General features: G+C 37.4%; 1 protein-coding gene across 3 annotated transcripts in view; it reads right to left on the bottom strand.

The window, feature by feature from the left end:
* Positions 1-17,351, bottom strand: part of Rit2 (Ras like without CAAX 2) — a 415,489-nt gene that overhangs the window by 266,138 nt on the left and 132,000 nt on the right. For 2 of the 3 annotated variants that reach the window (XM_004665844.2, XM_045135257.1), the window contains one exon: positions 11,873-11,946. In XM_004665844.2, coding sequence (XP_004665901.2) covers positions 11,873-11,946 — 74 coding nt within the window. Of the gene's footprint in view, positions 1-11,872; positions 11,947-13,928; positions 14,061-17,351 lie in introns of those variants that run through there. The other variant, XM_045135258.1, reaches the window with a different exon arrangement.

Genomic DNA, 17,351 nt, shown 5'->3' with positions numbered 1-17,351 from the left:
CATAGCAGGGAAAGTGAGGCAGAGCGGAGGCTGGGCCTCTCCTCTCCTCACTTCAGCTGAGAGACAGCAGCAAGAGTGAATGTGTTGGTGAACACTGAGTGGAATAGCGCTGGACCAACAAATCTCGAGATCGGCTTCCCGGGACACACCCCTCCAGCAGCCTCCACCTTCCAAAGGGTCCACCAGGTGGCGGTTGAGCATGAGCCCAAATAACAAACACATAAGGCCATGGAGGGCATTTCACATCCCAAGTACCACAGGGTGTAAAACTGAGGATATTTGGGCAAATTTTTGTGTTATTACCAATATTTGCAGTAGCCCTCACAACTGACAGAGTCCAAGCTCAAGGGCGATACTAACTCTTATGGTTAATGATGTATGGAAGTATTGTCATTCTTCCTTAACAGGCCCTGTAGGAGTGACTCAGCCTATATCCATCCAGAGCACAGGGAGTCTGATGTCCCTGGAAGTATGGTGACTAATGCTTTGCTTTCCATGTAAAGGTTGCTGCTCAGTACTTCCATAGCATAGGAGGAAAGGATTAACTTCCTGTTATCACACATGCATATGGGATGCTTATAAAATGTAATCAATTAACCTTCTTGTAAAGTTTTTTTGAATATTCACAATTTTATGAGTTTTGTGTTTATTATATTTGTCTGTAAGTTCCTCTTTGTATCTCTAGGTGTCTGATTTGTAAGATGCAGGATGTGGTGCAAGTGTATACTATTTATGAAATGAATAGAGGGTATAACTCGGGGAGTTATTTGAAAAAGAAACCATTCTAGTTCAGCTAGTTGAAACACTAAAAAATATAGGATGGAAAACTATAATGTTATAGATTAACCATACTGAGCCCATATTTACCTTAATCCTATACTGTAAAACAATTTAAGAACTTTAATGATTTCTAAGTTGACTCAAATTCTGCCTTATCTTTTCTTCTCTTATAATTCAGTTGAGATATATGTAGAAATGTAATTAAAGTTGTGACCAGTAGTTGGTGCTTGGGAATGATTGGACAGTGACACTGGTCAACATGGCTGGACATAATGGGTTCCATGCAGGAGTGCTGCCCACCTGTGAAATTCACAGTCATACATGAGCTTGTATCAAAATAGCCAGAACCAGCTGGCCATGCTGACTCTGAAAATGTGCTGAGCTTCCTGGGTCTCACTGAAGCAACAGGTTTATTTCATCTGTAATTAGAGGGCAAGATCAAGATAGGAGTTGACACGTGGCTAAGACCAAATACAAGCAAAAGCAGTCGCCTCAGCACATCGATCTCTTGTGAGGACTTGCGAGCCCTGTGAGAGGCTCAACCTTGCAGTCTAATTGTGGGAACATTTTCCTTGAGCCCCAGTGAACTGGTATTGAGATTACATTTCCTGTGGTCTTAAAAGATATATGTGATTCATCATTTTGCGTTTGGAGATTACTTTGTAGAGCAAACACCCAGTACATTCTCCTGCTGAAGGGAAGAGACAGTGCATTTACACATAATGCTGATGCTGTGGCTTCTGGAAATACTTGGTCACATTGGCTTCTTGTAGCACAATGAGATGATGTTGGCTTGATTTAGTTCATTATAACTTTTTAATGAGATAAAACTACCATCTCACCTGTATCTTACCCTTTTTTATGGTTCCCAAACTCAGACTCATTTCTTTGATTGTAGATGTGAAAGCATTATCTAATGTCAAAGCAGACTCTATTGTACTTACAAAAAAAAAAAAATCTGTAAGAAATAGCCAATTGTCTACCAGGAAGCACTTTGGGCTTCCCAGAACAGTAACTTGATTGTGAAATCGAGGTTAGATATCTGCAAAGAAAAGTAATAGCACTTTACATTTTATCGTAAATGGAGCTTTCCTGAATTACAGATGAAAAATAATAAAAAAAAAAACATAATAGGGAGGGAAAACCCATTTAAATGGTTTTGAAACTATTTTCCTCCTTGAAAGATCACAGTTTATGGGGCCATTAAAAATATTACTGATAAAACGCATTTCAAATTTCCATTAGATTTTATTTTAACTTTCATTTGAAAGTTGAATTGATTTAGGTTGAGAGAATAATATTTTTGGATAATAAGCTAGAAGATTCAGCTAACTGCCCAAGGCACTCACAGAAGTATTGTTCAGAAGATGAAAGAATGTTTATCTTCAGAGCCTTTGAGAGTCAAACAGATTCACTTCAGAATGGAAGGCAGGGTGCAAAGTTGTGATCCCTGCCAGAAGAAACTTGTTTTTGATTTCTTAGTGATACCAAAAAAATACTTGTTAGCCCAGTGGGAGGGTGATTCCTCATTTAGTTTCAAACTAACTACCACTGTAACATGGACCCAGTGTTGCTAAGAGAAGTCACTGCATGAGATATTCATTATCATTTCTGTCTGTATTAAAAAAAAAATCAGATTTCAGAGAATGCTGGAACACAAATGAATTAACACAGTTTGCTGAAAGGTATTAGACAGGAACCTCAGCAAATTCTATTGAGCAAAAGTTTCTTGCTTGATTTAGAAATAATTAATTGCTCTGGGGTGATACACTTTCTAACTCTTTTGGCCCACTTTTCTCCAGTTGTTTACTGAAGCAGAAATTTGCATGATATTTATTGGTAGATGGCCCAACACATAATGCAAGGTCATAATTACAGAACTGATTTCTAGTGAAGAAATTTGGGTACCAAATTATATCTGTTTCTGGATTCCAATGAAGTCTCTCGGGTGTTTGAGGATTTTTAAAAATTATTTATTTATTTGTACATGTGTAAGCCAGCATTGAACCCATACAGCACTTTCTCTCTTTGGCTTTATGTGGGTACTGGGGAAAGAACCCAGGCTAGCAGGCTTTGGAAGCAAGTACTTGTAACCAGTGAGCCACTTTCCCAGCCTCTGAAGAATATTAAGAAGAATAAAAGATTTAATAAATTACCAAGAGTCTTTACCTGTATCCTATGACCATCCAAAAATTCTTACATATATTTTTGCCACAATTGTTTAAAAGGCTACATTATCAAGAAGTTTGCACACTATATCTGACAAGACTGCAGACAGGGCTAGTGAATCAAAGATTACTAAATTCTTCTCCTAATGGATGATTTAATCTTATAAAGAAAACGAATTGGCATTTAGCTTTTGATACACTAGCTAAGAAGCATATAATGTGGCAAAGTTGCAGCTTTTATTGGGATTGATCTCTTAACCTGGGCTCCACCAGACCAGATCAAATGAGATGGTGTCACTTCTGCTCTGTGCCACATACTCAAACTGAACTCTGGAATGGACTGAGTTTTTCACAAACATGCGAAGTCATCCCAGCTAATCATAAGGGGCCTCACTTACTGGGCATTTTATTTTAGTGTTTTTATCTTAACCTTAAAAAGACTGCAATATGTAACATCTGAGACACTTCTGTATTTTAATATTCATCATTGCAGTCATTTACATGAATAGTAAATTAAAATATATATATCTATCTAGGGGCCATTCTTAGTGGTAGTTCTGTTTGTGCCCCAGCCAGCTCTCATTCCGGGGTGCAAAGCTCTGCCAGCAACCAACACAAACAGAACCCTGACTCTAAGGCCAGGCTTAGTGGCAAGCAGGAGTCTGAAAAGTCAAGAATGACATCATGGCATGGCATTTTGTTCTTCAGCTGTTTCTATCAAAACTACACTTTCAAGAGTCTTCCTAGTCATTTATGTAAATGCCAAGAATAAGTCTTTTAAAATTTGGCAGGTTTGGTTTTGAAGATTTCCAAGTTTCAGCTAAAAAATTATACATGGCACATGTATAAATATGAATGCTCTGCATATCATACCAGTGAGTAATTAGGTGCTTCAAGTCGGGTTTGATAATGAAATGCACTATTAGAGGTAGCAAAGGATTAAAATATGGTAATGAAATAGTTCTTCAGTTTTGAGTCTGAATTCTTTCATTCTTTGTGTATGTGTGTGTGTGTGTGTGTGTGTGTGTGTGTGTGTGTGTTATGCATGCTCGTTCAGAATGCATGTGCATAAGGAGGCCAAAAAAAAAATCAATGTTTGGTGCCTTCCTCAGTTACTCCCCATCATTTCTATTGAGATAGTATATCTCACTTGTACCAGGCCTTGATTTGGCTAGACTATCTAGCCTGCTTTCTGAGAGGACCTGCCAAGAGTTGAGACCACAGGTTCACACAACTATGCACCATGCCTGGTATTCATGTGTGGGGCCTGAGGATCAGGACTCAGGTCCTCATGATTATGTGGTCAGTGCCTTACCAACTGAGTCATCTTCCCAGCTCTAAATTTTCTCTTAAAATGAAAAATAGTAATATAAATTTCTTAAGGTCAAGGAATTTACTCTTTTTATCTATTTTACTTTTTTTTTTTTACCTTAATGAGTAATAGTTCAACATTGCAAACATACTCATGCTGAGAATGTAAGAAGCATCCAGCAGGTACACACAAGCTGAAGCTCACACAGTCGACACTCAGACACACAGTTGTGAAATGTACAGTCATTTTTTTGTATATCTTTTGAAATGATATATTTGTTTATTTAAGAGAGAGAGAACATGCTGTTTTTATTCCAATAAAATGAAAGCCACATTGACAGAAAATAAATAACTTCCAAAGGAAAAAGAGGGAGGGAGAGAGAGAGAATGGTTGCACCAGGGCCACTAGTCACTGCTGATGAACTCCAGACAGATGTGCAATTCTGTACATCTGGTATTATTTGGGTACTGGGGAACCAAACTCAGGTCCTTAGGCTTTGCAGGCAAGTGCTTTAACTGCTGAGCTATTTCTCTAGCCATTGTTAAAAATATACCTTTTGCAGTTAACAGGATAAAAAAATTTCACTCTAAATTAAAATTTACCATTAGAACACATGTTAAAATTGGCCACCTTCTAGGCAGTTTTTAAATTTCATTGTTTTTATGTCTATCAGTAAAAATTAAAATAATTATATTATATAGTTTACTAGCATCATTTATAAATATCATTATCACATCTAGTTGGCTGTAGGAAAGCTCACATTTATAGCATATTGTCCTGGTCATAATCAGCTCTGTTTGTTTTTGTTTTTATTTTTCCTCAGTGATGCTGGAAACAAAACCCAGGTCCTCGAGTGTACTTGGCAACATGCTGAGGCACATCTTAGACCCTAATGTATTTTTGTGCTTAATCTTGTGCTTTAAAATAATTTTAACTTGCTCCTGTATTCTAAAGTGTTAGATTATTTTATCATTTAACTGTCTGCCTATAGTTGTCCATTGTAAAAATTTGAGTTTTAAAAGTCATATGTGAAAACAAACAAACAACAACAACAACAAAATCAAAACAACAACAACAAAAAGTGAGGTGACCAGTAGCTCATGCATGGCCTTAACTGGGACTGCACTCTGATAAGCTGTAGTCATCCTCTCTAAGACGAATAAATAAACAACATGATTTTATAGATTTTTTTCTGCAATTGATTTGGCTACAAAATGATTTTAACTTCTTTCTGGTTTCTTATTTCTTTTCATTATAAGATTTTGCCTTCTTAGATAGCACATTTGATTCACAGGTAGTTTATATTCACTTATTAAGATCCTCTTGTTGGAGAAGACCTATGAATGACTAAACATGTTTTCATCCAAATTGAATCATTTTTAAATGACAATACTAAAAATTGAATTATCCAACATTAATTACTGTACAATTACTAACCAGAAACATCGTTGAAAATTTAACTTCTATACCCATCCTATTTGTAGTAATGTTAATAGTGGATAATTTTCAACCATCCCAGACAGAACAGAATGTGTCACTGAGACCTTGACCAAGATGGAAGGCAGGAAAGAGGCTCTGTCTGCTCAGGAAATGAATCTGGTTGTGGGTCTGGTCGTGAAAATACTCTGTCTCTCACTTGAGCCTTGCTGAGTCTCTTGATGGTAGTAGCTACCATGTTAATTTCCCACTTCAATATCAGGCCATGTTTTCAATTTTTTGTATGATTTTCTTTACCTTTTTTTCTCATATTGTTCAAAGTGACAACTCATTTAGCTAAAGACTCATTTCTAGGTTTATTTTCTTATGTGTTTCATAGTTCTAGAGGCTCTAGGAAATCCTTCCACGGAGTGCTTTGAGAAATTGAGAAGTATGTGAAAAGACTATAGTGTGAAGGTTAGAGGGCACTGTGTTGGAGTCTGGAGTTGGAAAGCTTCAGCACCAGAAGTATGTGAGAATGAGACTCAGGTAAAAGCCACTTCTCTTTCATAGCACCTGTTCACAAAACATGTAACTGAAGAAAATTCTTGCCACATTGATTGGCTGCAAGTTCTTAAAATCTACCTTCTTGTACCTTGCTATTCTAATGTGAAATTGCTCAAATTGACTTGGTAATCACTTAAATAATCAACTATCAAAATACAGTAGAAGCTGAGTGAAGGGTCCGTGCACCTGCATTGACCTTAGAGCACAATTAGTGAGGAGCTGCCTGGGGTGTCTAACAGGACCTTCGGATCATAGAAACATATTATGTCCAAATCGGAACAATTCTAGCTCAAGTACTGCTTACTAAGACCTTAAAATTTTCACACCCATTGTAGAATGAAATTATTCCCAAAGCAAGAGTCATGCCCTGAAATATCTTTCTAAGGACATACTACAAACACAGAATATAAAAGCATTTGAAGCCAAACAGCAGCAAGTAAACTTGGTACAGAATTACATCCCATGTAAGCCAGCTGAAACACAGAAAATCACACATCTTTAAACCTGAAGGATACCTCAAAGATCTAGACTAATTCACTCATTTCAAGGAAGGGTACAGTCTGTTAGTTTGGCCAGGGGATATTTTCTGACTGCATAGCTATTGGGGATATAAGCAAAATAATAACCACATCTCCCATTGTTTTACTTCGACACAAACCCAGCAGCAGCCAGCTTTGGGCAATGATCATGTCTAGGAACTTTCAGAAAACGGATGTAATGGCATGTTTTAAAAAAAGTTAGGAAAAGTGCATTTAAGGTTTCTTGAAGAAGTGTTATATATATAAATACAAAATAATGTCTACTAAAGTTGGTTTATATGTGTTTGTTAGTCTTAAAAATATAAAAAGTACATGGGTTATTTACAGAACTGATTATGCTTTTTTCATATAAGAAAAAACAAACATAAATTGAACTTACTATACACATTCTGTTAGACTTTCACATAAAAACCCTCATAACTCTCTGCAGTTTTCGACTGAGTTATTGTAAATCTCTGGCAGTGCTCATTAGCCCTATGTGTATCTGCTCCCATAGTATTTAACACAATGTTACAACATTTATGAGAACCCTTCCAAATACTCCAAATGTGAAGCTTTTTGAGGGCAGACACTCCATGTTCTTGCACTCAGCATTTTCGTGATGTAGCAGTTACCTTCATTGCTGAGACAAAACACAAAACCAGTAGTATCTTATGGAAGCAGTGGTTTTTATTTTGGCTTAGTTTTGAGGGGAAGTTTATATTCTGTGTTTGTGGGGAAAACATGGCAAGAACAGATAACAAGGAATCAGATCTTGTTGCACCAGCTCAAAGGATGTAGCAAGATTGTGCTTACCTAACACAGGCAAGGGGGTTAAATTATAAAATCCCAAGTTCCACCCCAAGTTACTTCCTTCATCAAACATCCACTTCCCAAAGGCCCCCCCCCCCAACCTTGTTAGATTAACACCAGCTCGTGAAAAAGTATTCAAAACACATGACACTATGGGGAACATTTCATTGAAGCCACCATAGGTAATTTTGGGCATCCTTGGTACAGAAAGAGATTTAAAAATAGACATGCAAGAAAGACTTAAGAGGGCATGGGGATGGTTTCTAGACATATCTGGCATCTGAGCTCCCTACAATACACTGAATAAGCACTCAAACTCCCTGAATATTGAATATTCCAGTTCTAAAATGTATCAAGTAACTTTTCAAAATGATCTATTTAGAGCTATTAGGAAACTAGAGTCATAAACATTTTAACTCATTGCAAGAAAATGCTTCTAATAATTAAAGCTGTTCACAACTGTCTTCAAAACATGTCAAAAATACATGTTTTTATAAGTGGGTAAAAGTGATAGTTTGAATAGATGGCCCCCAATATTAGTTTGTAATTTGCATGTGCTGCCACTTGGCTGGAAGTAGTCACTGGGAAGATCTTAAGGTGTGGTGGTGGGTTTGAGATTTCAATCTAAAGATATGCAAAGTGTGCCTAGCTGGAGTTCTTGAAGAGTACTGTGTTGTGTGGCTTTTGGCTTTTAACATTTTCTCTCTTTGCCTGGTCCTTTAAGAGGGGGCCAGTTTCTTCTACCATTATGGAACTTCCCCTAGATATGTAAGCTTCAATAAAGCCCTTCCTTTATAACATGGTCTGGAAGTTCATGTCAGTGAACCTGAAGCTATCTATTACAGTAAATCATAGTCCTAATGAGATTTTTCTGGAATTAAACATTGAAAAATAATTGCCATCCTGGAAGAAGGGTGGATTAAAAAGTCCTTCCTAATCTGAGATGTGGTGGGGTCTACGGAATTACTATGGATCTGTAGCCCTTCCTGGATAGCATGTGGTACAGGACATGCTCTCAAATTTCATAACTGAGAAAGTGAGAACACCGCAGAAGCAGTAAAGTCACCTTCAAGTGATGGGCATCCTATTGTATTCCCCAAAGAAAGAAATGTGGCTCAAAGAGCCATAGACATTCCTTATAATCTAGCCTTCCTTGTTCATCCAAGGCTGTCCAATTTTTTGACATGATGACACACTGTCATCCAAAGTTCATGATCAAAAAACACTTGACTGGTTTATTAAAATTTGTGAAAAAAAGTCTCATGATAGTTTAAAGAAAAATCTTTTTTAAAAAGATTTTTATCAGGTCACATTCAGAGATATGCTGGGCTGTTTGGTCCATGAGTCTCGAGTTGGACATCACCATTGCATGTCTCACCAACCATGGCATAACCTTCCATTTGTCATCAGAAATGTAGGCATAAACATGAAATTTCCTCTGAATACTTAGGTGTTCCTTCAATCTGTGACTCTCCGGTGCCCCTTAAAGCCTAGGTTGCATACATCTGTTAATCTCTTCTTGTTATCCTGTCCTTTGTCATAAGGGTGTTCCTTTGGCTCCTTACAAAATAGGTTGGTACTTGGCCTCAAATATTACCTGTATGTGGAGGGCCTCTTCATCCGTCTGCTTAACATTGTGGTTGTGCATTGCTGGAACAAAATACCCAACCAAAACCAGCTGATGGAATGAAAGGATTTATTTTGACTTACAGCCTGTAATAGGAAACTCCATGACTACAGTGGGAAAATGATAGAGCAGAAGAGGCAGGACATCACTTCTTTGCCAACATGAGGTGGAAAACAGTAGCAGGACAGTTAGCCAAACTAACACTGGCAAACTGAAGACTAATGTCCTCAGGGTCAACGCCCAGTAACATACCTCCTCAAGCAAGGTTCCACCTTATAAATAGTCACCAGTTGGGGTTCAAGCATTCAAAACACATAAGTTTATGGGGGACATATGATTCCAAACACCACAAACACCATACTCAAAATCTAGGTGGTCACATTGTTAACATCTTTTCAATCTCCCCACCTCAGTTTATTGTATTATGGGTAAGTGACAACCAATGTACTTATCCATGATATCACAAGAAAACAAGAGGAACTTATTAAACAATATCAATGGAATTTTACACTGTCACCTATAAGGACTTAAGTTCTGTTAAAACAATTATGGAGACCTCTGCCTATGTAAGAAAGTTTAATAATACTTTAAAAACCAAAACATCATGATCTACGTAACTGGATGCACATCAGACCATCTTTGGGTACGGTTCATACTTGCTTGGAGAGAACTTTCAATGATATAGTAGCATTACCTTTTTGACAAGGTACTTGTAAGTTGCTCAGTATTGTCTTAGAATATCAGATTTCTGTCACATGATGCTCTAAATTGTCCATAGATTAATAAAATTCCCTGTGGTATTTTGGATGAAATGTCCCCCATACATTTATGAATACGCCTCATAAACTGGTGGAGTCTTTAAGAAGGATAACGTTTCTGGAGGATATGTGTTGCTAGTGGAGGACATTGGGGTTGATTAGTTTAGTCCACTGGGTGTTCATAGCCAGGTTGTTCTTGCTGCTGCCACCCAGCTAGTGTCACAAGATGTGATACCCATCCTCTGCTCTCTCTGTTTTCTGCCATGATGAAAACTCTACTCAAGACTGTAATCTCCCTCTTTCTTTATTTCCTGAGGACTAATGACAACCTGCAGCATGCTCTGCTCTTGGTGAACAAGGAACACATTTAGAACCTCCACAGGCCTGGGTCCTAAATCAAAGACTACTTACTGCATCTGCCTGCAAGCCAGTGGCACAGATAATAACATGGCCAAGGCTGCAGCCTATATGTGTGTGTGTGTTGGGGTGGGGGAGATACACTCCTCAATAAATGAGTAATCTCACTTTCAACAGAAGAATTATTCTAACTGGCTACTTTCAGTAATTCAAGTTTACTATTTCTCAGACAGCCTTTTATTTGGGGTGGGGGACTGTGGATTATGGTGGTTGCAAATACTTCATTATATTAGTTAAAATTTAGCCTAGTCAATTTACCTCCAATTTCGTTCAATTTTCCCCCACTTCAAAAATAAAAAATAAGTGAACTCTCTTACTTAGGTAAGATAGTCCTTCCATATAATTAAAATAGTTTTCTTTTACAAATATCTACAGTGGCTATAACAGTTTTGCCATAAGTTCATTTTTAAAATGCCCTCTAAAATAAATGACTTTGTTAACATAGAGGTTTTAGATGGTCTTCATGAAATTCATAATCTAGAGGTTGATTGCCTATATTTCTAGGACACATATAATACCAGTACTGCAATTTCTGCTTTTTTAAAGTAGTTACAAAAACACATAAAAATTAAAATATACTTTTTTCCAGTACTAGAATCAAATTAAGCTCTACTACTGAGCTATATTCTCAACCCTAAACTTGTAAAATGTTTAAGTTTGAAGGAAAACAATACAAGGAAGATGTCTTTTTGCATAATCTATGGCTTTCACTATGAGTAATTCATTTTGTTAAGGGGAACTTCTTTAAATCATTACATGTAGTGAAGTCTGTATTGGATTTTCCACTTTCCCCTTTCCTCCTACAGAGGTAATTACAAGATTAAGCAGAATAAATAAACAAATAAATATAATACCATCCTAAGCCATAAAATTCTAAATTCATCAAATAATCTCTTTGCTACATACCACATCCTTTACACTGAGATTAGAATCCAATCAAAAAAATCAAAATAACATATGTATAAAAAACTAAGGTCCACTTTTCTTTGGTCTGAAGCATCTATTTAAGACAAGTATGTTTGCAAATCTCCTACCCTTTTGAACTACCTGGCCCTACACCTACTGACAGGTGAATTGAAGGGTCCCACTGTGTCCAATTCATATTTATAATGTCTCACAAATTGATATAGATATGAGGCAAGTACACTGCCATGGAGCCCTGCTCCATTCTATGCTTCCCCAATCTTCTACAGGTTGAAGTTCATTTTAATAAACTTTAGGCTCATTAAAAATTACTCATATCATATGTCATTGACAATACGTAACTTTTGTAATTTTATTGTCAATATAGCATCTGTATGTACAATTTTATATTGATAACATGGAGAAATATTTTACATATTTTGGCTGCTAACGAGCCACCTTTTAATGTCAATTTACTTGTATATAAGCTCATTCTGTTTGAAGAGTTAAACTCATCTGTTTTGGAGGCAATGTATAGGATGTCAAATACCAAATGGCCTCAGATGGATAAGGTCAATTAGATTATCTTCTACCTGGCCAGCAGTATCCAAGATGTCCAAATAAGCTGGCTCATTGTCGATCCTCACCTGGGTCTTGTAGGCATCTTCTGAAAAACATATAAGACAATGTTTCACTCAACATGCCCAACAGAAAAGCCATGACTATGCTCATCCACACGTGTTCAACATAAAAACCCTGATTGTTCTCATCAATAATTCCTGATTGTTGCCCAGTGGAAAATCCCTGATTATTCTCCTTCATACATGTTCAACAGAAAAGCTGTGGTTGTTCCTTATACATATTACCCAATGGAGAAACCCTGATTGCCCTCACTCACTCTGCCCAACAGAAAAGCCATGGTTATTCTCATCCACATATGTGTGTAGAGAAGCCCTAGTTGTTCTCATTCACACTGATCAACATACAATGCAATAATTGTTCTTATTCACACATGCTCAACAGAAGAGCCATGATTAATTTTTACTTATTTGTTTGTTTGTTTGATTAAAGAGGGTCTCACTCTAGCCCAGGATGGCCTTGAACTTATGGTGCTCCTATCTCTGCCTCTTGAGTGCTGGGATTAAAGGCATATACCACCACATCTGGCTCATGATTAATTTTTAATTTCATAATAAAAAGAATTTGTAAGTAACTCACTAAGTGAATTAAATATGCTGCTCAGGGAATGTATGAAGAGAGTAAGGAATGTGTCTCAGAGAAATAGAAGTAAAGGAATTTGTGAATAGAGTGACCTCAGGTAGACTTTTCTTTCCTCAGGAGAACTCCATGAGGTTATATGCCCTAGTGATGATACCTTGAGAGTAATCCATGGAACAAATGTATATGGATTTCCATAACAAGACATCAGAAAATCACAACCTGGCATCGGCATGGTAAAGGACTCAACAATTTTCCTAAAAATAATAATCAAAATTCAGAAAGCTGTGCCTGCTTTTCACATTTTCCTTGTGCCGGTAGTCCTGTCCACCTCACACAGGCGTGGCAAGCAAGCAAAAGGCATTCAATTTGGAATTCAGTAAAATGAATGATGTCTGTACACAGGTAACCTGATGTCACATGTAGAAAATTCTAAAGATGAGAACACACACACACACACACACACACACACACACACACACACACACACAGAGTAAATGAATTCAGCTGAGATCCCAGATACAAAATTAACAGGAAAAAAGTTTTTTTTTGCTTTTTTTTTTAATGAGTAAACTGAAAGGGAAATCAATTTTAAGCCAATAACAATAAAATCTAGACAATATTTCAGAGAAATGAAAGAAACCAAAGATGGATAAAAAGACATTTTTTGCCCACAGTTTGAAGATCTCATATTACTCAGATGCTAATTTTAACAAGTACGTTTATAGTAAACCCACAGTTTTCATTCAGTCCTTAAAATCCATTTGTTTTCTCTATAAATAAAAACAAAACAGCCTTCCACAAAGTCATATGGAATCTTAAAGGATACAAATAGCCAAAACAATTTTAAATAAGAGTGGAGTTTGAAGTCTCACACTTTTTAATTTTAAAACTTATTACATAAAAAACAGACATATAGAGCAATTGCTTAGAAAAATCTAGAAATAAACTTGGAATATATGCTCACGAATTTTTCAACACAGGTGCCCAGACCAGTTAATGGGAAAAGACACATGGTGCTGTTAACAATGTCTTTGCAAATGCAAGAGGATGAAGTTGGACTCATTTTACACTGTATGTGAAAATTACCCAGAATAGATGGAAAACTTTAATTTCATAAGAAAACCTCTAGAGAAGGAAATACTTCCAATATTAAATTTGGCCACTCTTCTTTCATAGAGCACCATGAGCATGGGTCACAAAAAATATGAGACACCTTCAGGTTTGTGACATTTTCAGCTGAGGATACAGTTATAACACTTTCTGAGAGAGTGAAGGCAGAGAATACTGACTTTGCATGCCCATGCATCACTGAGTAAAGATAATGGTCAAGACAGCTTGCCAGGTCTGCAGCTTTGGCCAGAGAGCTGAGAGCAAATTTCACTGATATCCATGTACTTTCTTCTGCATGCTAATGCCGACTGTACATACCACAGCCTGTTGAATGAGACACTGGCTCCATTCACCAGTCCAAACTGTTGGGTCTTCTCAGTTGGGAGCTCATGAATTCCCAGTCTGCATTTTGCTTTATCCAGCAAGTACATTGTAAGCAAAATGCAAATATCCAACACTAAAAGCCTGCAGAGAGTCACCGGTACACAGTAATAATTACTCAGACTGCTGACTTGAAATTACAAATAGACAAATGATTTACTTCACAATATCTTGATTTAGAAAGTAGTACTTCACAACTATAGAAGTGCTTTCTCAATGCATTTGCAGTGCTGAGAACCTCCTACAAATTAGAAGTTTCCATCTGTAGTAGACAGCAAAACACACACACAGAAACACACAGAAGCATATTAAACATGGGGCTAATCATAGTTTTTTTCTTCATTTTATATCCTACTACTTCTTAATGTTAATTGATCTTTCTCTTATAAAACAGAAATCATGTAGAAATGCTTCCTTTTGAGTTTTGTTTAGGAAGATGTATAGGGATTTTTCAATTTCACAGGAAAATGGAAAGACTTACTCTTATAAGTCTCTGTCACCAGAGGGTCACAAGGGAGTCTTGCAGATGTCATGTTTGTTTATTTAAAGCCAAAGGCCCCAGGTCCAGTCTGCTGTGGCCAGGAGCATGCTGAGTAATCAGGGCTGGGACACTGTGTGTGATTCTCAGAGCCTCAATAAACCCAGTCCCCCAAACACATATTAAATAAAAGCCTCTCTTGAGATCAGAAAGCAGCTTCAAAGAGATGATATGAATTGGCTGGAAACTAAAGTGGCCTCTAGCCAAGCTTTTATTTCTCTCTTTTAAAAAGTGTCCGTCCATGTATGCATCATCATGTGGGAATCTAGGTCACCTGCCTGGCCTCCATAGAAACGAATCCCTTTCATTGCTTCCTCATAAACAATCCTGTTTCCATTCATCCACTCCCTTTGAGGCCACCCATGTAGAAATGTACAGTCAGAAACACTGCTGGATGCACATAAACACATTCCTGAATTGCCATCACCTGCCTAGAGACCCAACCCTGAAGTGAGCTCATTTATCTCCCCAAGCTAGAGATCAGGTATACACGAAGCTTTATGGGGCAGAAATGGGCGCAGCTGCCTGCCATATTCTTTGCACAGAAAAGAACAACAGGACTGCATGTGCAGGCATCAATCGCCTTAAAATTCACCTCAAAATACAAGAGTTTAGTTGTATACCATTGCTTCTGTTAGAATGTCTCTTCCTCATTCTCCCTGTCCAGAAAGACTTTACAAAAGAAAACACTAATGGCCGATGTCATAGCTTTTAGGTATATGTGTTGCATTGGGCTGCCACTTATCTGCTTTGAAAGATAGAGATAAGAGAACCTGTGGTGCTCTGTAAGGTCAACAAGAGTGGCACATGCCATAGCGCTTTGGAGAAAAGGATGCACAATTCCAACTCATGATATACTGTGCTATGACTATAATATTACCTCAAATTAACATGAAACCTGCAGTTTATGAAAATGCATTTTGCCAACCAGAAAGTCATAGAAGATTTAACAGGATATATTCAATAATCATTAAGTATATTAATATTACATTGATTAAAATGTGTTATTCATTCATTTAATTTGGTTCCAGCAAAAGAAACACTTATTTTTTTTTATAAATATGAAATTGGAATACGTTAAAACAATAAATTATGTAATTGGAGAAATATGAGAAAATTTCTATAGATTTTCTACTAAATGACTAAAAAGTCTTAGGATATCTGAGTTATTACTAAAAGCTTGGCCTCCCAATCTGAGCACTATAATTGATATTTAGAGAAGCTGTTTTTATATGACTTTGAGATTGTGTACATCTACAAGATACTATTGATTGATCTAATATTTTTAATAGGTGATAAATAATCTAAAGACTAAGTATTTATGAGATCTTGTTCAGAGGTTTGCATACATACACAAATCATGCCTATTGTGAATTCGTGTGTGTGTGTGTGTGCGCATGCACACACACACACACTCACACACATTTGTATGTCTTGTAGGGCACTCTAGCCCTAGACAGTGAACTGCATTGACCATTCTCTGAAATGAGAACCTAAATGTGGCTGAACCATCCCTGGTACCAATATATGCCTGCATTAGTGTATTTATCAACAAGGGATTCAGTGCACATCTGAGTGCAGAGTCCAGTGTTGAGAAGGTCAGTGATGGTGCCTATTCACAGAGTCCATACGCATGAAGAATGCACAACAGTAAGCAGGAACCGGTAGCACATCCCAATAAGTCCAACATCAAAAACATATAGAAATGCGCTTATTTAACGAAAGGGCAAAGGACACTTGTAGGGACCGGTGCTAAGCTAAAGCTGGTCCTCAAAGGCTTCAGGTAGAAAACAGGAAGGAGAAAGGCTGAAATGAGAAAAAGAGAAATGAATTTCTATATGTTCCTGACATATTATGTTCCTGATGATGAGCTCTCCTTCTCAACATATGCATTCAGTGATATATCTGGGCATTTAAGTTTATTGATTGTGAAAACAGATTTGTAAACTAGCTTACATGAGCTTGTGGTATGTCTAGAAATAAAGAGTGCTATTCTTACCAGGTAAAAAAGCACTGGAGGCAGTGCCCATGTGAGCAGAAGTCCTGAAAACTCTTGGCAACCATGAGGCACAGTTTGAGTTATTTTCTTACCTTGTGACATTGAGGATGGAAATTAGTTTATTTGGGTCTTATGAAGATGATATCTAAGGTTTAAAGCAATTTAAACATTTCCTGTACTTACATTAATGGGTTTTGGTAGAGATGTTGGCACCATCCGGCACCCTCTGGCTGCCAGTGTGATGATACCTTGTGTTGTTGCTATGTAAGGTCTGATGCCAAGATAATGAATCCCACACACCTAGATGGTCTGTCTGCCAGTGGTCTCCAGGATATGGCAAATTTGACATCATGATTATGTCTTGATCTGTACTTGCCACTAGCATCAGTCTCAATGAGTGGAGGTAACAGACACCTCCAGAGGTGAAAGGCACTGTCCGGAAATTCCCACTACAGAAACCTCTGCTTGGCAAGGCTATTCAAAGGGTTCTCACACTAAAGAAAAACACAGGAAATGATTTTTTTTCTTTATGCAATAGCTGTTTTCTAAAATTCCATCAGTGCTGTAGGGTTTAAAAGTGTTAATTTCCTCACAGACATAATAATAAATTTAACACATACACACACACACACACACACACACACACACACACACACACACACACACATATTAGTTATGGACATACTCAGTGTATAAATAGCACACGTCGGTGGCATCCTTACCCTCATCCTCCTGCTGCTCTTTCCCCTGCTGTGGCAGAGGAGACATCCAGCCTCCTCTCTACTCTAAAGAGACCCTGCACATTGGGGATGCCCATTATCCC

The sequence above is a fragment of the Jaculus jaculus genome, chromosome 15 (assembly GCF_020740685.1).
Source record: "Jaculus jaculus isolate mJacJac1 chromosome 15, mJacJac1.mat.Y.cur, whole genome shotgun sequence".
Lineage (NCBI taxonomy): Eukaryota > Metazoa > Chordata > Mammalia > Rodentia > Dipodidae > Jaculus > Jaculus jaculus.
The sequence above is the reverse complement of the archived record's forward strand: the minus strand, read 5'-3'. Positions and strand labels throughout refer to the sequence as shown.